Below are 25,342 nucleotides of genomic sequence, written 5' to 3' on the forward strand. Positions count from 1 at the left end.
ATTGTCAGTAATGGTGGAAGTGGAGAAAACAATGTACAGTTGTGGTCAAAAGTTTACATACACTTGTGAAGAACATAATGTCATGGCTCTCTTGAGTTTCCAGTTATTTGTACAACTCTGATTTTTCTCCGATAGAGTGATTGGAACAGATACTTCTTTTTCACAAAAAACATTCATGAAGTCTGGTTCTTTTATGACTTTATTATGGGTTAACAGAAAAAGTGATCAAATCTGCTGGGTCAAAAATATACATACAGCAACACAAATTAGCAATTTCTTGTGAGTGATTATTGACTTGAACAATCATTGACTTGAACAAGTCAGGAAAGTCACTTGGAGCCATTTCAAAGCAGCTGCAGGTCCCAAGAGCAACAGTGCAAACAATTGTTTGTAAGTATAAAGTGCATGGCACTGTTTTGTCACTGCCACGATCAGGAAGAAAATGCAAGCTATCACCTGCTGCTGAGAGAAAATTGGTCAGGAGGGTGAAGATTCAACCGAGAATCACCAAAAAGCAGATCTGCCAAGAATTAGAAGCTGCTGGAACACAGGTGTCAGTGTCCACAGTCAAGCGTGTTTTGCATCTCTATGGACTGAGAGGCTGCCGTGCAAGAAGGAAGCCCTTGCTCCAAAAGCGGCACCTTAAGGCTCGACTGAAGTTTTCTGCTGATCACATGGACAAAGATAAGACCTTCTGGAGGAAAGTTCTGTGGTCAGACGAAACAAAAATCGAGCTGTTTGGCCACAATGCCCAGCAATATGTTTGGAGGAGAAAAGGTGAGGCCTTTAACCCCAAGTACACCATGCCTACCGTCAAGCACGGTGGTGGTAGTATTATGCTGTGGGGCTGTTTTGCTGCCAATGGAACTGGTTCTTTACAGAGAGTAAATGGGATAATGAAGAAGGAGGATTACCTTCAAATTCTTCAAGATAACCTAACGTCATCAGCCTGAAGATTGGGTCTTGGGCGCAGTTGGGTGTTCCAACAGGACAATGACCCCAAGCACACATCAAAAGTGGTAATGGAATGGGTAAATCAGGCTAGAATTAAGGTTTTCCAATGGCTTTCCCAAAGTCCTGACTTAAACCCCATTGAGAACTTGTGGACAATGCTGAAGAAACAAGTCCATGTCAGAAAGCCATCACATTTAACTGAACTGCACCAATTCTGTCAAGAGGAGTGGTCAAAGATTCAACCAAAAGCTTGCCAGAAGCTTGTGGATGGCTACCAAAAGTGCTTAATTGAAGTGGACATGTTACCAAATATTAGCGCTGCTGAATGTATATTTTTGACCCAGCAGATTTGATCACTTTTTTTCTGTTCACCCATAATAAAGTCATAAAAGAACCAAACTTTATGAATGTTTTTTTTTTTTTGTGACAAAGAAGTATCTGTTCCAATCCCCCTATCAGAGAAAAATCAGAGTTGTAGAAATAACTGGAAACTCAAGAGAGGCATGACATTATGTTTTTCACAAGTGTATGTAAACTTTTGACCACAACTGTATTTAGATTTTTCAGATTTTAAAACTAATCTGTGGTTATGAAGAGATATTTGTAAAGAATGAAAAGCAATCTGTAAATGAGTCAGCGCTAGAGCTGGGGAAGAACCGGGAGCATATAGAATGAAATCATCAGCAAAAAAGTGGACATTACAATATTGATTAGGAAGAATAATATTATTAATGTATATCGTAAAAAGGAGTGGTCCAAGGACAGACCCCTGCGGCACCCCATTTGTAATAGTAAGTGGACTTTATTGAACACTGTCAGCAATTTGAACCCGCGCGGAGCATTAATGAGTAGGACAGCTCTGTCGATATTTCACAAAACGAGCAGCAAAAGCAAAATAAAGAGGATAGACGGGATGAGATGAGAATAGCACTAGACCGGTAGTGTTCATGTGTCAAGTTTGCTAGTGACAGCACTGTTTCATGTCAAAAAAATGTTTGCAGGTCTTCATGGTAAACTATTGTGTGATCCAACTTATTCCAATAATATTATGGCCATCATTAGCATTCAGTGCTATTGTGGGTTTTACATATGATGAGGGTATACAGTGAAACACAGCAGTTTGATTATTTTGCAGATACCCCGTGCATCACAGCACAAGAAAATGTTGATGCAGTTTGCCTCTACTGAGACGTCAAATGACGTCTAACAACGTCTTACCTTATTTTTGTCACGTAAAAGCTCTGCCCAGATTGATGATCATCCTGCTGGTGTTCTCAGATTTATCAGACTTATCAGATGTTGCTCCCAAAGCTTGCATGGCAGTGAATAAGTGACACGGACACATTAAACTTAGTTTAATTGCTGGCTATTCATATCATTTTCTGCCCAAGAGACGCCCTATTTTGCTCATTGAGATATAACAGGACTGTCGTGTACTTTATTTGTACTTAAAGCACGTGAGACACTTGTGAGCAAATGTGCTTCTCTTTTTATTCCACTCCACACTGGCGCTGCAATAACGGAGCATTCAAGACCACTCAAGTTCTCAGATGAAATGCAACAAACGGTCCGTGAATGAGGAAGAGAGGCTTGATCACAAAGCAGACAACAAGGGATTGCTTACAAGGGTTTATTGAACACACAAAAAAAATACGTGACCGCGAAAAAGGAGACAAAAAAAGGGTCAGTGACAGCAGGTCGGGATAAAAAAAATAAAAAAAAACTAATTGAAAAAACAAAACAGGAAAACCGGCCTGAGGCTGCAAAAGCAAGGCGAAAACAAATAATACACTCAAATACCTGCACATGGTAGAGGATTCCAAAAACCAAGGTGGCAGACAAACGAAAAAACCAAGGCAAAGATCCCAACTCGCAATGAAGGGGTCAAGAATACAAACTGTCAAATGGCAGCAAGTCAATATCTCGGCAAGCCGCCTAGGATCGGTTCAAAGACACTGCTTGTGGTATAAACTACCATGCTTTTTATTTTGACATGTAACAGGAAGTGCTGTACCGGATGTCGTGTGGATATATGCGTATGCTTGACAAATATGTCCGGCTGGTTGCCGAGTTGCTGGTCGTGAATAAAGCCAACGTTCTATTCAAAACCGACTGTATTCAATAAACCCATAATACGACATGGTGTCAGAAGTTGGGCAGCGGTGAAAAGAACACATAGAAGCTGGAAGGTGACTTTTACACGCGAGTCGCGATGTTTGAAAGTGGCGACGGCGCGGCTGCACCTGCAGCACGGCAGCAGCAACTTCCCCAGCTACAAGCTAATGCTAACGTTCCTCCAAGTGCTACGTTTTCCATTCAACCACCTGAAGCGTTCGACTTTTCAAAACCTCAGGATTGGGAACGATGGATTCGCAGGTTTGAGAGATTTAGGCTGGCCAGTAACCTCCATATGAGTACAGAGGCAAATCAAGTGAACACTCTGATATACTGTATGGGCGACGAAGCGGACGACATTTTGCGCGGGCAAGATTTAACCGACGCGCAACGGCAGCAATACAACTCAGTGAAAGCCACCTTTGAAACGTACTTTGTGCCCAGAAAGAACGTGATATATGAGAGGGCGAGATTCAACCAAAGAATGCAGCAACCAAATGAAACAGTGGATATGTTCATCACAGCGTTGTATGCCTTGGCTGAAAACTGTAAATACGGCGCACTCCACGACGAACTAATCAGAGATCGGATTGTGGTGGGGCTAAAAGACACAAGTCTCGCCGAAAGGATGCAGTTGGATAAAGATCTAACTTTGGAAAAAGCGGTCAACATGGCTCGTCAGTCCGAAGTGATCAAGAGACAGCAAACTGACCTCAGAGGAGGAGGTAGGATGGACATTGATGTAGTAACAAAAGGAAAATATAAAAAGCCTTTTGCACCAAAGTCTCCTAACCACCCAAAGCACACATCCGTCAACCAACAATCATCATCTGATCACCACACATGCTATAGATGTGGAAAGTCCCCTGGACATGCCAAAGCACAGTGCCCAGCCAGAGATGTCACGTGCCACACATGTGCAAAGAGAGGCCACTATAGTAAAGTGTGTAAGTCAACAAAAAAAGTGCATGCTATTGAAAGTGAAAGTTGTGAAGACACTCCTTTATTTTTGGGCTCAGTGGATGCAGGATTAGAACCGTGGTTTGCTGATTTGACTGTTAGAAACCATAAAATCCGGTTCAAAATAGACACTGGAGCTGATGTCTCAGTTATCCCTGCACAAATCTACCACACCATCACAGATGGCGCCACACAGCTAGCCAAACCCGACAGACCATTATTTGGCCCAGGTCGTATGCCTTTATCAGTGTTAGGCAAATACAAAGAGTCACTTTGTAAAGGCAAGCATGTGATTGAAGAAGACGTCTATGTCGTCAATGACTTGAATGTAGCTTTATTAAGCAGACCTGCAAGTGTTAAGCTCAAGCTAGTCTACAGAGCTGACAGCATAGACAAGTCAAAAATGGAAGTGGCTTACCCAAAATTGTGTCAAGGGCAAGGAATGATGCAGCGGCCATACACAATCAAGCTCAGAGCTGAGGTAACTCCATACTCCTTGTCTACACCAAGGCGAGTCCCGATTCCTCTTCTACATAAAGTCAAAGAGGAGCTCAAAAGAATGGAGGAAAAAGAGGTCATAACAAGAGTAGAAGAACCGACTGACTGGTGTTCAGGTATGGTTCCTGTGCCTACAAAAAATGGCTCAGTGCGCATATGTGTTGATTTCACTCGTCTCAACGAAGCAGTTTGTAGGGAACGATATATTCTGCCTTCAGTAGAGCAAACAATTGGTTCCCTAGCAGGAGCAAAAGTCTTCACTAAGTTGGACGCCAACCGGGGATTTTGGCAGATTCCATTATCTCCCGAGTCATCCTTGTACACCACGTTTATCACTCCCTTTGGTCGCTTCTACTTCAACAGATTGCCCTTTGGCATAGCGTCAGCCCCAGAACATTTCCAGCGGCGCATGTCAATGATCATCGAGGGTCTTCAAGGAGTGGTGTGTCACATGGACGACGTCCTTGTTTGGGGAAAAGACCAGCAAGAGCACGACAACAGGCTTCACTCTGTTCTCCACAAGCTCCAACAAGCAGGAGTCACTCTTAACATGGACAAGTGTGAGCTGAGCAGAGGTGAGGTAAAGTTCCTTGGTCACATTTTGTCAGCTGATGGAGTACAGCCAGACCCAGACAAAGTCAAAGCTGTCATGGCCATGAGAGAGCCAAATAATATTGGTGAGGTGCGCAGTTTCCTCGGGATGCTAAATCAACTGGGGAAATACATTCCTGGCCTTGCGGAAAAAGACAAGCCATTGAGGGATCTTCTGTCAAAGAAAAATCAGTGGGCCTGGGGGTGTGCACAGCAAAAAGCGTTTGATCAGCTTAAAACTGACCTCACATCACCACCAGTTTTGACTCTTTACGACCCTAACAAAGAGCTGACATTGTCGGCAGACGCCTCTTCATTTGGTTTGGGGGCAGTCCTCCTGCAGAAAGAGCAGATGCAGTGGAAACCTGTCGCTTATGCATCTCGTTCACTGACAGAGACAGAACAAAGGTACGCCCAGGTGGAGAAGGAGGCCTTAGGATTGACATGGGGGTGTGAGCGTTTCCGAGACTTCCTTGTCGGGAGACATTTCGCTATGGAAACCGACCACAAGCCACTCATCAGCCTGCTTTCTCATCAGGCACTCACCGAGCTTCCTCCCAGAATCCAGCGGTTCCGACTCAGACTAATGAGGTACTGCTACACCATCTCACACACACCTGGCAAATCCCTGTTCACGGCCGACCATCTTTCACGCTCACCGGTGAGTCAAAACGTCAATATAACACAGACTGACAAAGATTTAATGGAAGACACAAACATCTACATTGATGAGGTCATCAATAACATGCCCACCAGTTCATTGTACATGGAAAAACTGAGAAAGCAACTGCAAGAAGACAGCGCGTGCTCGGAAATAATGTATTTCTGTCAGAATAAATGGCCTGACCGCAGCAAACTCACAGGTCCCGCAAAAGCTTATTGGCCTGACAAAGCTTTACTCACTGTTCATGATGGAATTTTGCTCAGAGGTTCCAGACTGGTTATTCCCACAGCAATGCGCAACTCAGTCCTCAACGCTCTACACGAGGGACATCAAGGAGTGACCAGATGCAGAGAGCGGGCCAAAGAAACAGTTTGGTGGCCAGGCATAAGCAGCCAATTAAATGAACTGATCAAAAACTGCAACATTTGCATCAAAGAACGTGTTAACTCTGTTGAACCACTGATGTCCGGCGAGCTACCTGAGAGACCTTGGCAGAAAGTAGGTTCTGATCTATTTACATTTGAACGTGACTGTTTCCTGTTAGTTGTGGACTATTACTCAAGATTTGTTGAGATTGCCAAACTAAGTCCCACACGTTCCCAGGATGTTATTGTTCATCTTAAATCAATTTTTGCCAGGCATGGCGTGTCAGAATTTTTTTTCAGTGACAATGGCCCTCAGTACACCAGTCAGGAGTTCAAGAACTTCGCGAAAGCTTACGGGTTCACTCATACAACCAGCAGCCCTGGTTTCCCGCAGAGCAACGGTGAGGCTGAGCGTCATGTACAGACTGTGAAAAATATGCTCAAAAAGGCCGAGGATCCATATTTAGCGCTGTTGGCATACAGAGCTACACCGCTAGTGAATGGTTTCAGTCCAGCTCAGCTTCTGATGGGCAGAAGACTACGCACACCAGTGCCACAGCATCCATCTCTTCTATCCCCTGAACTTCCAGACGGCATCATCGTCGCTGCTAAAGAAAGGGAGAAGAGAGACAAGGACTCGAAAAGATTTAACAGCAGACATCGTGTGAGACATTTGAGTAAACTCATCCCAGGTCAACAAGTCTGGATTACAGATGCAAGATCCAGAGGAACAGTGGTTTCTTCTCATTCAACTCCACGTTCTTACATTGTGGATGGTCCTACCGGCACCATTAGAAGAAACAGGCACCATCTTGTTCCTTTTTCAGAGACTCCGGCGCGACCACCTCGCACGTCGAGCCCGAGCACACCACCTCAACAGCGTGAGTTTACAGTGACTTCCCCAGGATGCCCGAAGTCATCGATTCCACAGACACCCACGTCACACTCTCCTGTGACACCCACACGTGCAGGCGGATACATTACGAGGAGTGGGAGAGAGGTGAGAAAACCTCAAAGACTGGACTTATGATAAGAAAAAGGTTTGAGATTGATTGTTTGATTCAAGTGTTAAATGCTGTTTACATTATTTGCTTCCTGAAAGATTGAAGAAATTATTTTGATATTCTACATTGTGAAACCTGAAAATGCAATATTTTGAGTTATTGTGCATGTATGAGTCCTTGAAAGAGAATACCGATTATTCTAGAAATTGCAATGTTACAGGTGTAATTTATGTTTCCACTTTACAGAAAGGGAGATGTGGTATAAACTACCATGCTTTTTATTTTGACATGTAACAGGAAGTGCTGTACCGGATGTCGTGTGGATATATGCGTATGCTTGACAAATATGTCCGGCTGGTTGCCGAGTTGCTGGTCGTGAATAAAGCCAACGTTCTATTCAAAACCGACTGTATTCAATAAACCCATAATACGACACTGCTGATGAGCTGGAATTGGATGCAGATACAACGTTGGGAATTTATCCTACAGCTCTGTAACAAAACAATCTGACCAGCAGAAAAATGTGACAAAATAATGCCAATTGTCATACTAGCTCCGCTTGCTAGCTAGCACAGCTATTCTCCCAGTCCATCCCTACTTCGTCGTCACCCCCAGCGTGCATTGTGCGCGTAAAACATGAGGCCCTCTGGAGGTCAAAACATGAACTAAATATTATAATTTTTTAAAACAATGGCAATAATATACATGTGTTTCTAATAACATGTTTTAGTAAAAGAGAACATTTGTAGCTTATAAGAGCCTACAAGTCTTTAAGACCGAGTTTCCTTTTGAATATAGTACAACTCACTATTCTACAATTAGAATTAATGTATCTGTTGTAATTAGTGGATGACCTGAACTTGTTCTTGAAGAGACACTCTGGTGTTAGTCAACATTAATCGATTAGTCCTTTCGTTGACGGAAGCAGTTATTGTTAAAAAGCCCACCAAAACTGAATACATTTTAAAAAATACTAACTATATTTATAAGGTTCAAAATGGGGAAAAATAAGGCCAGGCCTGACTCCTGTTGTTTACTGTACAAATCCACTGTCAGCCAATGACCAAGGAAGGACCTTTCGGCTGTTGGCGGCTGGCTGTCTTTGCTACGCCGAGCATTATCTCACAAGCTAGGCCTGCAGATATATCGTTTGAATTTGCCATCACAATGTGCACATGCGAAGGATGGGACTATCGCACATGTGCACACTGTGGAATTGTTTTTTTTTCCCCGTTGTTTTGTTTTTATTTATTTATTTATTTTTTTTTTTGTTTTTTTTTTTTTTTTATTGTGGCTTTGGTTCATAAAAGCAGCAAGTTGCTCCATGCTCCGTTAAATAAATAATCTATTTTGTGCAGAGACATAGCCTCATAGAAAGTCAGTCTGTTGTTCTGTGGTTTGGACTGGATTTCAAAATCGATGCTAGCTTTTGTGCTAACACAACGCAGACTGAATCTGAAAGAACAGATCACAGAAGAATAAATGGAATTTGACTTACTCTGTTGGTTGTAGATTTGTAAACTTGTAGTACTCAAACAATAATGCAATATAGTCACGATAACTGCCACTTTTGTGTAAAAAAAAAGGGGAAGAAAATAATACTAATAATAACAAATAATTAATAGTACATGGTGTATTGTCGTGAACAGTCAAAAGATTGCAGAGTTTAGCCTACTTTTGATATATGTGGAAAATTGTGAAACATTTGGTGTTCTCTGACGCTTCAAAAACCTAGCAAAAGTAGGATGCTGAAAATAGTGCCATTGGGTCACTTATAGCAAACAAAGCACAAATGGATAGCCTCTTGTCCAACCACCCCACTTATGACAACATTTACAAAAGAAGTCATTAGCACACTCACCACAACACCAACGGACAGAGACCCATCCTAGCCCTTGTCCTGTCCTCGTAACCATTTCTGGCTCATATTACACAGGGGTGACCTTAGTCAAGGGTTCTTCTAGCTCTGCACACCACAAATTACTTCTCTTATCTCAACTCATCTCAAATTTATTCAAAAAAAAAAAAAAAAAAAACAATAGCAACAACTGCAACTACATCAAAGTGCTGTACATGGATACAATTGAGCAGAAAATACCAATGGCAGTAAATATTTTAGGGGGGCAAAAAGGCAGTACCTCCTCGCGTTTGTAGATGAAATATCATAAACTAGAGGGAAAGTGAATCGGAGCTGCTGTAACTGGCTGCTTTATGTTAGTGCCTGGGAGTGACTCATTTCATGGCTAACCATCCTATTTCTTTATCTACACCAGAGTATATATATAGCTAAACACCGAGGAGTATTAGCTAATACCAGCATTTGAGCCGTTTTGGACTGACAAAACCCCCCATTTTGACAGTAATATCATGCAACTGCTGTCTCCTGCATGAATGTCGTCTACTGCTACAGTATGAACGATGATGACAATATAAAATATAACAGAAGCAATAATTAAAAGATTTGACATGGTTCATAATGTTAACCAAATAAATGATATGATAATATTATTCAGAAAACACTTGAAACATTTGCAGTCTGAGAAAAGGATTTTTTTGTATTGTATTTGAGACGACTGTTTTGCTGCGCAGATTCTTGTTATTGTTGGCTGTGAAATGGTTGTCGCTAGCTATTGTATTCAATGCCACAATTTTCTGCTGATTAATTCAGGATTCGTGATGGTTCGTTGTTGACAACATTAAAATAGTTTGTCAACTTTCGTTGTTTATTCTGTGTTATTTGATTGATTCATCGCGGGATGCTGGTGCCTATCCCAGCTAACAACAGGCAGAGTATACCCTGAACTGGTTGCCAGCAGGGCACATAGAGACAAACAACAATTCATGCTCACACTTACACCGAGGGACAACATGGAGTGTTCAACCAGCCGACCATGCATGTTTTTTGGAAAAACCCACCCAGGCACGGGGAGAACATAAAAACTCCACACAGGAGGCCGGAACCAGGATTGAACTAACAATCTCAGAACGGTGAAGCAAACGTGCTAACCTGTCTTCCACTATGCCGATCCTGTGTCATATTTTTCCGTTTTAAATTAAATCTTCATTCAGCATTGGTTAAGAGTACTTAAACAACAACCAGAACTATAAATATGTTTTATTTATAAGATATAAAATAAAGCATACTCTACTAAAATAAATAATATTAATTTTTACATCACAATAGTTATAATAATAAATAAATAATATGCCAGATTATGAATAATGGGTATGCTAAAATCAAATGATCTTTCAGGGTTTCCCATAGGATTTTTTGAAGCTGTGGTGGTGGTGGTGGTGGGCTGCATCGGGTTTGACAGCCCCACCATGTCGTGCCGTGGCGAAATTGTTTCATATCATGACAAATATATATTTTTTTTTAAACAACAATTTTTATATCCAAGAAGAATCATAACAAAGATCTATTTGCAAAGTTTGCATCCTGCCTGGGAACACTTGATTTTTCGGGCTTAAAAAAATATACTGTATGTTTGAGGACTCTTTCATAGGGGAAATCAGCTATAGCTCGTATTGACTAATCCGAGCAAAACAACCAGAAATACCTTGAACGCATTTGCTGAGGTTTGACGCCTGAAGCAAACAGCCAACACCAGCTAACGTTACTGTTTACATTGACTGGTGCTGGTTGTCAACCACTAGATGGCGACGTACACAAACCTCTACTCGGTTTAGTCAATGGTCAATGTGAGGCAATTTGCCAGATGATCCTCCTGTGGCCTGTTCCTCAGGTCTGTTATCAACTACACAATAATTTAAAAAAATAGATCTAGGAAAGAAGACAAACATGCATCTCTAACTTACATTTTACAGGTCTGTACATTTTACAGTTGACCAAAAGACGTACTCTGTTTTTTCATTGCAGATAAATCTCTCTCACAGTTCACTGTTGAGATAGGCACTGTCAACGCAATAGCCAGCAGTTGGCTCAAGTAAGGGTAAAGCACTCCCCATTCATCAGGCTGTGATGCCATCTTTGACATCATGCTCACCTGATCCATATTCTGAAACACATTTAATGGATTACCCAATAGGACTACTCTGCTTTAATCCCTGTTTTCAGAGTTACCTTCACATTATGTGATTTTACCATTGTGGGAGTTTGTTTTTTTTTTTCTTAAAGTTAGTCCCTAGTGCAGGCTGAACATTTAAAAATGATTTGTTGCAATGAGATGAAAATATATATATATAATTTTTTTTTTTTTTCAACAATAGGAAAATTAGCCTATGCAAAGCTAGAATTCTGCTCAAAAATAGAAAATACAATATTCTGAAATATAGATATTTTGAAAAACAAAATAAAAATAACTTTGGCTAAGACTTTTTCTTTAAAATAAATGTCTGATGTGCAAAACTGAACAGTTCCAACACTGAAGTGAAGAGTTGTTCCATCTATATTCTTTTTTAATTTGAATTCCCCACCCAGAGGGCCAACCATCTTCCATGTTAACATTTAACCGTTACCCACGCTGCTCACTGCACTTCTGAGTGGTGCGACGGCCCTGGCCGTTTAATTGTTATCTTTTTTGAGACTGTCAGTCATCTGATCGCCGCGTCTGCCAGCTGGCTGCCTCCCCTCCCAACGTGGCGTACTCTGATTGACGCCGGACGGGCAGACGACGTCACCGCCGCTGACGGGCCACCCGAACTAGCCGCTGTCTGACATGTATCCATTATGCAGCGCTTTGTTTACATTTGTGGCAATAACGACACTTGCTTTACGGCAGCTAATCCGATACACGGTAATACGGCTCTGGGTAATACTATTAGGCCGTTGTTTGAGCTTGCATACCCGCGTGTGTGTTGTATTGTGCCTGAGTCTTGTTAACCAAATAAAGGCAGCGTTAACAAAAGTCATCTGACCGCTCGTCATTTTACAGTCAACACTCAAGAGTTCGCAAATTCGCATTTGACAGCATACGTGCCGCGTACCTCCTCACCAGCTGTTTGCTCGCCATTCATTCACATGTGCATTTGATCGCTATTTTGTTACATTCCCGCTTTTTCGGTGAGGTATTTTGTGTTCATTCGTTATTGGATCGTTTTTGTTCACCACTGTAAATAAGAGCACCGCAGCAGTAGAGGTAAACTGCCGTTTTCGTTCAACCCGTTTTGTTTAGTGTAGAAGCCAGGGTAGTGGCTGTATTGTTTTTTCTTTTTTACGATCAGGGTTTACTTAGCGGATGGGGTTCAAGTGTAGTTTCATTTTGTTTGTTGTTTTGGCCTGGGCTTACGCTGAAGCCAGCTTCTTCCGCATTTTGTATATTTTTTTCATTGCGAGTTCGACTTGTGTGAATAAATTTGTGTCCACTTGCAACTTGTGTGCCTGCTCGTTTTATGTTACGCCCTTAGCAGCCGTCCGTGGGACGTAACAGTGGGATTATGGGAATCATGCGGAAGCTTGCGTTAAATGCGTCAAATATTTTAATGTAATTAATTTTAAAAATTAATTACCGCCCGTTAACGCGCTACATTTGACAGCACTTTACATTACCTCAGAAACTCGTTCGGTACGCCCCCGTACCGAACCGAGGACCACATACCGAAACGGTTCAATACAAATACATGTACCGTTACACCCTTAAAATATATATGTACACACACAAACACAGTGGTAGCTCGACATAAGAAGGTAATTTGTTCCAGGACCTTGTTTGTAAGTCGAAACGGTGGTATGTCAAGCAGAATTTTCCCATAACAATACATTATAATTCCATTAATGCGTTCCACAGCCCGGAAACCAACACTAAATCCTTAATAAATAGTGCTGGTACTATTGCAAATAGCAGTTCCACAGAGCAAAACATATGCATTATAAATAAAAAAATGAGTGATAATATAATAATAGTAATAATAATAATACCTATAATAATGTAGCAAACGGAGCGAACGGAGGAGGACCGTAGAGATCATAGACCGTCTACGGCTGTATTGTTGAGCCAGTTTACGGATATGCACCCCATGCTCATATTTTTTGATCATTTCCATCTTCATTTCAATGCTCCTTAATAAGCTTCACCTTTTTTCACCACCTGCACTAATATTTTTGAAACCCATGTTGATTTCTCTCACAAGAAAATCCACCGTGCATCCGTCTTGCGTGGAAACAAAGAAACTGTGGCATTGTCATAAATCATCGTATTTCGAGCATGTCGTCGGATTTGGAAATAAATGGCGAGTCAAATTTTACGTAGGATTTCCAAAAGATCGTGTGTCGAAGCAATCGTATGTCGAGATACCACTGTATATATCACTGCTTTGGTGGAAATTGAAAAGAAAGAAGCTGTTGTAAACAGGATGTCAATTTACAGGCACATACAGTATATCAATAGCAAAACCAGCACTGATATTCTCTGCATAAGAATGTCACTGCTAAAACACAGAAAAATACTTCTAAACATACTAGCATGACAGAAAATAACAGTAAATGATAACAAAACGACAGATGACGAATTTTAGTGGATCTGTTGTAACAAGCTGTCAATGCACAGGCACCTCTTTTACTGTGTGACTAGACCAGGGGTGGGCAAACCGGTCCTCAAAGGCAGTAGTGGGTCCTATTCTTTGTTCCAACTGATCCAGCACAGAAATTTTAACCAATGAGATTTCTGTAGAAACAACAAGCACCTGACTGCGATCAACTGATTCCGCTTGCAAGTCACCATATTGGTGAAAAGGTTTCCCCTTGATGGGTTGGAACGGAAACCTGCACCCACTGCGGCCCTTTGTGGAATAGTTTGCCCACCCCTGGCCTAGACAATGACTCAAAATTGGCCGCATCAGTGAAAACTAATGATGTTAATGAGCTCAGAGCTAACTGACTGGTAACCTGTCAAGGGTGCAGTCTACTTTCCTTAAGACTCCGTCCAGCCTTTGAAGGATTGCGGATTAAAAGAGGGATCATTAGTTTGTGTTTGAGATTTTTACTACACTGGCAATGTAGAAGCACAAAATATTTTGTGGTAGTGTGCATCCCAATCCTTTTTGTGCCTTCATATCATGGTGTTTTGTCCATCTAACATTGTTGGCTATAGCATTGACAGGCTCGCTCTTTGTCCTTGGTGCAGGAGGAAGCTCTAAATGCATTTTCTGGTGTTGAGTTAATCATGAGCAAATTAGAGGAGATGTCAACATTTAATTTCCAACCACAACATCTATGCAAGTGCATGAGTGCATTGCTTATCTGCTGCTATTTTATGACGAAAGGAAGGTCACTAAGAGTTTATTACAACACTTTATTGAATTGCTTCTCAAGACTTGTTCACATAAACCATGGGTAACTGTAAGATGATAGCTATACTACATACTGAGTTTGCTGTGCATGTGCATGTGTATATCAGGTCTTTGCAGTAAGCGCCTTCACTTCTTTTTCCACAGCCAGGAAATATGACAGCGGTGAATATCTTAACATCACTGGCATCACAAGGGACCAGGCTGGAGACTATGAATGCAGTGCTTTAAATGACATTGCCTCTCCTGACACCAAAACAGTAAAAGTCACAGTCAACTGTAAGTATACATTCATTTTATATTCCTTCACCCTATCTTCATTTTTTGAATCTTCACACTAGCCGTCCAGCTTCATAAGATACAGGTGCAACTTTAGATGATAGCAGTGTCATGTCCCTGATGATGCACCTCCAGAAACTGCACCTTCCAAAAGTTGCAGAAGAAGTGGAATGCTGAACGTTTCTTAATATTTAATGTGAGGAGTCCCTTTTTGTCTGTGCATATAGGTGATTAATTCACACTAAGGGACGGTCTGACTGTTCCAAGCGCTATTCCATTATGCAGTTAATGAGTCTTCCAAAAGTGTGAGGAGACAGTAATGAGGAGCCTTGACATTAATGAATGATACCGGGCTTAAGCTGCTGTGGTCACAGAAAAAGCGCAACTAAGAATTGTGAGAGGGGGTGATACCACTGTGTTTCTTTTTTAAAATGCTTCTACTCTTATTCTTTTGGGCTTCCTCATACTACCCTGTGCAGAATCTCCTTTCTACCAAAACTGTTTTAAAACTCCTCCTTCACTTTACTAATCCCTGCTCTCCTTGAGTCAAGTTGTCGTCTTTATGTAACATGCAATGAACCAAGTCAACATTAGCTACACATGACTGATGATTGGTGATTTATTGTTAATGAAGGGATTGCGATTAGAACACCAAATGTTTTTTAAAATGTTATTACATAGAGGGTTTTTTTCTGTTTCTTTATTTTGGCGGAGGTTGCACAATTAACTCACATAAAATCAACATGTTATAAAATTCTTCAATTACGAATTTTGATTTTATATGCCAGTTATGTATACCTCTGCTGAGAGACTGGTTCAAGGATGCAAATTTGTTAAAGCACCATTATACTATGATTTTCAGTTTTTATTACGGTGTGTTGTTGTCTGGTGAAACTTTCTCAAGCGACAAATGTATGACTTCTCCATTTAGAATGAGTGAAATGATGAGGGAAACTGTCAGACAAACTCAACACTCCTTGAGCACCAGGGTCATACTTTGAGTGGGAGTAAGCTGTCGTTCCTCAAGTGTTAAGACAGTGTTTCCTGCCCTGTGTCATCAAGTGCTGACAGATCATCAGAGCGTTGCTGTCACTGAGCAATTGCTCATTCTTTTTTATTGATTTCCAACATAGTGGAAAATTGTCAAGACTCTGGATTTTTTTGTTTTTACTGATTTGTAAATTAGCCAATTGAGTTTCCATTTATCATTGTTTTGTGATTATTGGAAAAGACTGGTACTTGGAGAGTCATGTATGGTGTAGTGGTGCATTCGCCTGTCTTTGCAATGTGAATGGTAATGTGAATGGTTGTCCATCTTTGTATGTGCCCTTTGACTGACTGGCAATTAATTCAGAGTACAGGTCGATCGATATGGGGTTTTCAAAGGCCGATACCGATATCTAAAAAAAAAAAAAAAAAATTCTGCAGAATGCCGATATCCATAACTGATTTTGTAAGCAGCTTTTTGAGGTGATACACTTTTTGTTTTTTCTGTTTTAAAAGCACTAAGATTATAAAAGGCATTTTTTTTTTAAATTGCCTTGTGTAATAAAAGTCTAAAAGCCATTGCGACAAGAGTGCCACCTATTGTAGTGGATGAGCAATTACTAAGGCTGTCCCAAATGATTATTTTTCTCCTGACTAACCTGTTGACTATCTTTATAATTAGTCGATTTTTTATTTATTTAATTTTTTCTCACTAGACTAGCGATTACTTTTTGGGTTTGCTATTATTAATTTAAAAAACATTTCTGAACGCTTATTCAAATTATTTTCATATTAAAGTAAAAAAATAAAATCAAATAAATAATGAACAGTCCCAATTTTTTTCAACCCAATTTTTTTTTCTAACCATTTTCATTATGAAAGGCAGTTTAAACAACCATAATATACCGTATTGGCCCGAATATAAGACGGTGTATTTTGCATTAAAATAACACTGAAAAAGTGGGGGTCGTCTTATATTTGTCATCTAGACATTATACCCATTCACGACGCTAGATGGTGCCAGATATCATTGAAGTGATGTTCTGTCATGACAGATCTCAGCTACTCTCAAGTTTAACCAGTTTACAATATTTTATTGCAACGTTTTTCCTTATTTAGATTTGTTTCAAGACTACAGTTACAGTTAGACTTCACTTTGATGGTTAATGCAATTATTGCAATTTTGTTGTTTTATCACAATAGATTGGTTTATTTACATTTGAAAAACCAGAAGCTATCCATTTACGAATGTGATTGCACTTTAGTTTACATATTTAAATGTTCAGATATTAAGATTTGAATAAGGCAAAATAACATGTTTTTTTCTCTCAAATATATTATTATTGCTATTATTGTATTAAATACATTTTTTCAGATGTACTGTAATTATTTTCTGTGTAAAAATTAATTTAGTGTTCAAAAAGTCTTTTTTCAAACATCTGTCTTGAAAAAGAGGGGGTCGTCTTATAATCAGGGCCGTCTTATATTCAGGCCAACACGGTAAATATATTTTAGAACCAATAGAATTTTAAACATTTATTAATCCATAGGTATACGCAGTCAAGTAAAGCATAAGTATTCAAAAGATGTCAATATTGTACTAAGCTTTTTCTTCCATTGGCTGGGAAAAATTGTTCCCCTTCTGACCTCTGTTTTTGTGGATCCAGCGCCTGCAACAAATAAGAACAATTTCTAATATGAACAAAATTGCAACAAGTTTGCTATTATGGACAATAGTGTTAACTAAAGATGTCCCGATCCGATATTTGGATCGGATCGAACGCCGATATGGGCAAAAAAATGCGCATCGGTATCGGATCGGCCAACACAACTTCCGATCCAGTTTTTTTGAAAGTCCAGTCCGGGTTGTCCAGCGCACCGATTTACATAATCCATTCAAGTTTTTGCTTCGGTTTCCCTAAAATCCAGTCCGCATTTTACAGCACACCTTCAACAAACTACATTACCGTCTCCCAATTTACCGAGAGACTTTATCGGTAAAAATGTCAGCTGTGTGGGATCATTTCACCTTAAAGGACGACAAAGACGAAGAGGCAGAGTGCAACATATGCCACAATAAAGTCAAGTGTGGTGGTAAAGCTGTAAGAAGTTTTAATAAAACCAACCTAATCAAGCATTTAGCGAAATACCACCACAAATAATATGAGGAGTATGTTAAGAAAACTGAAGACAAAAAGAAAGGTCCTACGCAATTAACACTGGCAGAAACGTTTGCTATGCATGACAAACTGGCACTCGACAGTCCCAAAGCCCAGGGAATAACAAGAGTCATTGCCAAAGAATTCATTCTGGATGACGAGCCATTATCTCTCGTGAGTAAAGACGCACCATCCAACACTTAGAACCACGGTACAACATGCCCAGCCGTCATTACATCCTTGAGCGATTCGGCCGTGGAAGATTTGAGAACGATTCACAAACATCCAAATTCCGATTGTTGAAATATGTCAAGTAAAGCAGAACTAATACACAGCGCGGTCTTCGGGACGCAATGAGAAACTGACCACATTGCGTCCCGAAAGTAAACATAATGCTTGTCATAGACCCGGGTAATGCCAATGTGTAACCCACGTTACTATGATAGAGAACACTGAACATGATTCATATGGAAATTTAGTGAGCCAGAAATTATAATAAGAAAAATATCAACTCAAACGAAAGTTGATATAGAATTAGTGAGGAAAAAATAGGTTATTTAAAAAAAAAATAATCGTTTGATTTAATTACTTTTTAAAAGGCAACGACCTACAAGCCAATGGAAAGTTGCGATATTTCTCTCCCTTAACCAATGAGCGAGCAGGTTCTAGGCCATTGGTAGGATGACAGGAGCGAACCGGTCTTCTCTCTCTCTTTTACTTCCTCATCGCGAGCTAGTGAAGACGCAGCTTCTTTGGTTTGTCTGACAGTTACAAACATACCGCGGGAAAAAAAAAACGGATTCAACTACAGTCTTTGTGCGTCATTGGGATTGTAAGTAAAATCGATTGAATCGCCACTAATTTAGTGGGGTCATATTACTGTTAATTTAATTTTTGCTGCGTCATCGCCACAATCGGCCGTTAGGAGGGCAGCTCGTGACAGCGCGGTTTGGCCAACCGTTAACTGCGTGCCGCCATCACCTTGTTCTGGTGAGTGTTTTATATGACATGTTATGAAACAAATGTATGAATATTAATGTTAATTTAATGTTTGCTACGTCGTCATCGCAAACTGGCTGTTAGGAAGACAGTTTGTGACAGCGCGGGTTGGCTAACAACCGTTAGCTACGTGCCCTCATCACCTTGTTCTGGTGAGTGTTTTATATGACATGTTAAGAAGCAAAAAGATGAATTTGAAGCATGATGTTAATACTAGCTTGGCCTGTTTAGGCCGGGTCTTTTATGCGGGAGTCGCCTTTCATTGAGGACATCGTGGGAGATCGCTTGTGAAGCTTTTTTTTTTTTTTTTTTTTTCCCTTTTTTTTTTTTCCGCTCTCGACCTGTCGAGCCACAGGAGTGGTTGTCGAAGGAGGGACCGGTGGCGAGCTAACCCAATTTTCGAACCTGAACTGGACACTTTTTTTTGTTTGAGCTGGGAATCTGGTAGGAACTTTACATAATACTCAACAGTGATTTACATGTGAGCTCACATAGCGTTTTGGGACTGGAATAAGACGTTGAAGGGAAAACACTAAGTGCACTTAGTAAAGTTAGGGGATGTAAAGTAACAGTTTTTTTGATAAATTGAGCATTTGTTTCATGCATTTAACTTTTCTTTTCAATGTACATATTGTAAATAGTTTAATATTTTTGTTTTTTTATTACACACAAAAACCCCACAATTATCTGTGTCTTGAGTTTTATTTGCTTCTGCCGGGTGCACGCTGTCTCCTGTGAGTCGAGTCTAGCTTCTGATGCACTGGTCCAATAAATAAACACGTTATAATCAGACAACGTAAAGTGATACAAGGTAAACTTTGTCACTTGTTAACCACCGGGTTACAAATCCTCAACTCACGGCTTTACCTCAACTCATGCCGCTGGATAAAAAACACAAGAATACCTGACTGCTGCTGACAGCCGCTATAAACTACGTCAACATCGTTTTACTGGAGATAATAGATATCATATGTATATAGAACTAGATGCAAAACGACAGACTTGACTGTGTTAGCAACATTGAAGTATTGAAAACTAGATGCATTGGTAAACAGCCGCCATCTTAAAGCAGAAGACTTCCCTAGTAGGCTGTTGTGAACCTTCCAAGCGAACCTAATTAACTCTTTATCTAAAATATTCCTAAATCGGCAAAATCTTGACTTGAATCTATCTTCAAAACAGTTTTAAAACTTTCACATGTCGAAAGTAGACAGAAGGGAAATTATGGAATAACGGGAGCAATTTTAACAACTTTAACAGTTGATTTGCAAAATTAAATGAATTGAATGTAGTTTAAAGCTGTTGATACAGAATGGGTACTTCAGTATTTTATTTACTGTTTTACAATGTTAACTTGATACTGAAAGAGTTGTTTATTTAAACCTGAGAGGCTTTTTATACAATTATTGTAACTAACATTAAAATCATCTAATATCTTGGGGGGTTTGTGTGATTTTCCACTGAGGTTGTTTGTGTGTTTTGCTTTTTTAAGACAGTTTACAATATTATTTGCACGTTTTACTGACTGACTGTGCCATTTCTGTTTGTTATTTATAATGTTTTGTGTTTGTCACTGAATTAACAGGTCAGTTTCTTGTTACCAACCGTTGTGTTTTTTTCAAACTCACCTACAGTGCCCTCCATAATTATTGGCACCCCTGGCTAAAATGTGTTTTTTAGCTTCTAATATATATATTTTTTATACAAATAATATGGGAGCTTAATCGAAAAAAGAGAAAAATCCAACCTTCAACACAAGTGCATTTAGTTGAAGCCTGGGACCGTGTGCTTTGGTCAGATGAGACCAAGATTGAGCTTTCTGGCAACAAACACTCTAAGTGGGCCTGGCTTGCCACGAAATATGCGCATGCTGAAAAGCACCTCATACCCACTGTGAAGTATGGGGGTGGGTCCAAGGCGCTGGGAACCTTGTTAGGGTGCATGGCACCACGAATGCTTTGAAATACCAGGACATTTTAAATCAAAATATGGTGCCCTCTGCCCGAAAGCTGAAGATGGGTCGTCACTGGGTCGTTTAGCAAGACAATGACCCTAAACATATGGCCAAATCTACACATAAATGGTTCACCAGACACAAAATCAAGCTCCTCCCATGGCCATCTCAGACACCAGACCTTGTTTTGTTGGCAAAAGGGGGTTGTACAAAGTATTAACACCAGGGGTGCTAATAATTGTGACACACATTATTTGATGTCAAATAATTATTTCTTTATGTGGGATTTTTTTCCCCACTGAATAAATGCACTCTTATTGAAGGTTGGATTTTTCTCTTTTTTCCATTAAGGTCCCATATTATTTGAATTTAAAAAAATTATTAAAAGCTAAAAAAAACATCTTTTTCAGGGGTGCCAATAATTATGGAGGATGCTAGTTGTTATCAAGAGTACTAAAACCCTTTTCAAAATAAGTCTGACAACTAAGTAAGGAGGCTAAATAACTTTAAACTTTAATACATGCTCAGATAGGCCGGTATCGGTATCGGCCAGTATCGGTATCGGATCGGAAGTGCAAAACAATATCGGTATCGGATCGGAAGTGCAAAAACCTGGATCGGGACATCCCTAGTGTAAACAAATGATTTACTAAAAAGATAGCTATTTAACTCACTTGCTGTCATTGACAATGATAGACGTCCATCTATTTGTTCGCCACCAATCCTTCCAGCCCAAATGGTTTGGATGTCGAGCACTGGCAATAGCAGCCAATTACTTAAATGACTGATTTGTTTTGCCATACTGATGCTATTTAATTGTTAGTAAATTATAGATATTATATATTTGATATTTTTTTCTTTTTGCCAATTAAATGACATTTAAGTAATATTACAGAGCATGCATTTTGACAAGTGCTTGTAAACCATTATAATCAAAACCAGGTTCAAAACAACAGGTATGTCTAAACTACTATTATTATTGATGTATGTGTATGTATGTAACCTTCATTTCACCAGGTAAAATCAGCTTCAAATTTACAATGATGACCTGAGACTTAAATAATTAATTCGGTCCAATTTGGCTACCAAACAACCGAACGCAGTTCTTCTTTAATGATTACACGCACTCAGCAAGAACAGTACATTATTTTCAAATAATTCAACTCACCAGGACGTCACAACGAGATGAAAACAAGCGAGAGTTCAAAAGGACGCTCGCCATGCTAATGTGAATCCCATGCTAATGCTACAAGTTGCATTTAGAGTGTAAGGATTCATTCAGTAAACACTATAACAGGGTGAAGCAACATTCTCTCATACAAGATTAAAAAAAATTACAATATATACAGAACAAGCAAGCCTGAAGCTTTTGCCCGCAGTTGCCCACACAGATGCCTGATCAAAATAATTTTTATTGGTTTATTTTTGGTTGTTGTTGCTAATCAGCTGATGTTGGAAAAAAGTCCATATATTAGCCAGACAATATATCGGTTGACCTCTAGTTCAGAGTGTCGTCCCCCTTTCGCCCAAAGTCAGCTGGGATAGGCAGTAGCACCCCACAACCCTGGCGGACAAGGGTGTTGAAAAAGTATGGATGTACAGAGTCCTGGTTGGACCCTTGACTTTTGCAAGACATCTGCTTGTTGTATTTTTTTACATTTGCCACATCCCAGGCCTATCTGGAAAGGAGGGAAAGGGGAAGAAGTTGATCATCTCACTTCAATGGATGTTTTAGACAATTGGGACTCTCCTTAATCTGAGAATCTGTAGGATATTATGAAGAGGAAGTTGAGAGACTCTAGACCCAACACTGTGGATGAGCTTAAGGCCGCTATCGAAGCATCCTGGGCCTCCATAGCACCTCAGCAGTGCCACAGGCTGATTGCCTCCATGCCACGCCGCATTGAAACAGTCATTTCTGCAAAAGGATTCCCGACCACGTATTGAGTGCATAGCTGATATAATTAATTGAAGGTTGACTTTTTTTTGTATTTAAAAAACACTTTTTTGTCTTGGTCGGATGAAATTTGCAAATTTTTTGAGAAAGTTTTTTTTTTTACTTTTTTGCCAAAATCATCAATATTAAAACAATAAAAGGCTTGAACTACTTTAGTTGTGTGTAATGAATCTAAAATATATGAAAGTCTAATGTTTATCAGTACATTACAGAAAATAATGAACTTTATCACAATATGCTAATTTTTTTGAGAAGGACTAGTATTTACTGAATAAAACATCACAAATGTTATCCACACGGGCCAGTGGGTGCTCAGTGACAGTACACAGTTTTGATGAACCGATTTGTAAAAAGAACATGTTTTTGCATAAATGTAGTGTACATTTTCATGCTCACACTCTTTTGACATTAATATTTATGATTCCTGTTCATCCTGTTTGAGTAATGGTCAACATGAATATACCTCTCCTTGCTTCAAAAGCACATGAAAGGTTGTTTGATATATTACGAGCTAAGGCCTTTGCACATATACCTCGGATTTTCAACAAACCCATGTATATATTTTTTTTCTGACGATTGTTAGTAGTTACATGAGACGTGAACAGAGGTGAGTGTTCAGATTTTATTTTTAGTTACATAGTTATATGAGACATGAACAGAGGTGAGTGAGTGAAGCCTTACCATGTGGACAGTTAATGTGTCAGTTCAGATGGTAAACAATCATCTGCCTCTTTTTTTTTTCTCTTCCAACTGTTGTTCTGTGAGGAAGCATTTGGACTATGTCCAATCCCTATGACTCATGGTAGGGAAAGGCAAGCGAATGAATAGATCTTCAAGCGACTGAGTCTGTCACTGCCATTTCCAAAACCTAAGATGATATATCACAAACTCAAAAAATTCCAGTGGATACAGGTGAACTGTTGCAAAATGTTATTCTTTTTAAACAATAGAAATTGTTGATATTAGTGTCATTTCATTAAAATATTTATTCATTCATCTTCCATGCCCATTATACCCATGAGCCTGTCCCAGCTTCTATGGGGAGTAGGCAGCTGCACCTTGAATTGGTTACCAGCCAATCGCAGGACACACATAGAGAAATAACCACTCACGCACACACTCATATACTAGGGACAATTTGAAGTGTTCAATCAGCCTGCCATGCGTGTTTCTGAGATTTCTGAAGAAACCAGAGTACCTGGATAAAACTCATGAAGGCACACGGAGAAAGGATTGAACCCTTGATCTCAGTAATGTGAAGCAGACGTGCTAACCACTCATCGACTGTGCCGCCTTCATTAAAACACTTTTTCTTTTTTTAAAATCTCATTTTAAATGTCAGTTCATTTGTTGGGATGTAAATCACTGATTTCCTGCCAGTTCAATACTATATTGAGTTATTTAATAATGATACAATATTTGCTGGTATAACAAAGCCTGCCACAATTTGATTCAAGGGCCTTGAAATGACTAATTAGGGTGTTTATTTATGTGCCCTCTGGTAACCAGGCCAGGTTCAACCCAGCCCCTTGTCAAAAGTAATCTTGCATGCGTAAGATGCGTTCCACCTCATTTTACTCATCAGCAAGGCAATATGGCTTTATAGCATTACAAGATGTGGACACTTTGGGTGAAATCACATCACCATTTTGTTTTATGTATTGTTTAGTCACATTATGTGGTAAGTACTGCATTTTGTAAAAAAAAAAAGAACACACATGAATAACACTGTACTTGTCAACTTCAAGAATAACTGGTTTGTTTTACATCATGAAAATCAGATAATATGGCTATGTTTTTGCCCTTCGATTATAATAACATAGTAATCACACTGTCATTTAATGGGTTAACAGTTTAATTATGTCTGTGGCAAAACTATTTCTCTTCAATTTCAAAACAAGTCATTTTTTGAGGGCATAACAGTGTAGTTAACCTCAGGGCTGATTACAGATTGAGGCCAATAATTAAAATTACCAAGTTATGAAAACAAACTCCAGTCTCAGAAAGAAGCTTTACACTAAGACCGCCGTTTGGTTTTCTATGTCATGGAGCATTAAAATAGAGATTGAGGCATTTTAAGTAAGTCAACTGTCTGAATTTCTTAAATGTTCACAAGACTGGCCACGTTAATTACATTTCCAGCTGCCTTTGCTCTTGTCTTTGTACAATTGGCTGGTGAATGATTTGAGGCTAAATTATTTTATCAGATAAGCGTAAAGGGTAGCAGTCATCCAGAGACACACTTATGTTCAAATTGCTGAAAAGCCATGCTTGGCTAAAATGTATTTCATTTGGGTTTTTCATCCTACTAAAATGAGATATCTGACCCACTTTTGGTATTTACTTTATTTTATCCTCACTGCAGGTTATTATTGGCTCATGCTCTTCTTGGCGCAAGCTCAAATGCATTGATCTGGGACTAGGTGAATAAGTCAGGGACCACCATGAAATATTTTAGTGGGAATAAAACTGTTTTAATTAATGCCAGAAAGATCATTTCCATTTGGTGCCTTTTGATGTATCTATCCCAAAACATGGTGTCCTTTCCATGATGACGATTTTTTTTTTTTTTGTTTTTTTTTTGTTAACCTTTCTTTTAGATAGCACTCCA

At 39.6% G+C, this 25,342-nt stretch overlaps 1 protein-coding gene across 2 annotated transcripts in view; it reads left to right on the forward strand.

Annotated features, from left to right (window-relative positions):
• negr1 (neuronal growth regulator 1) overlaps positions 1-25,342 on the forward strand; it is a 343,600-nt gene that overhangs the window by 193,031 nt on the left and 125,227 nt on the right. For both annotated transcript variants that reach the window (XM_057841144.1, XM_057841143.1), the window contains exon 4: positions 14,544-14,675. In XM_057841144.1, coding sequence (XP_057697127.1) covers positions 14,544-14,675 — 132 coding nt within the window. The remainder of the gene's footprint in view (positions 1-14,543; positions 14,676-25,342) is intronic.

This window comes from Corythoichthys intestinalis, chromosome 7 (assembly GCF_030265065.1).
Source record: "Corythoichthys intestinalis isolate RoL2023-P3 chromosome 7, ASM3026506v1, whole genome shotgun sequence".
NCBI classification, from domain to species: domain Eukaryota; kingdom Metazoa; phylum Chordata; class Actinopteri; order Syngnathiformes; family Syngnathidae; genus Corythoichthys; species Corythoichthys intestinalis.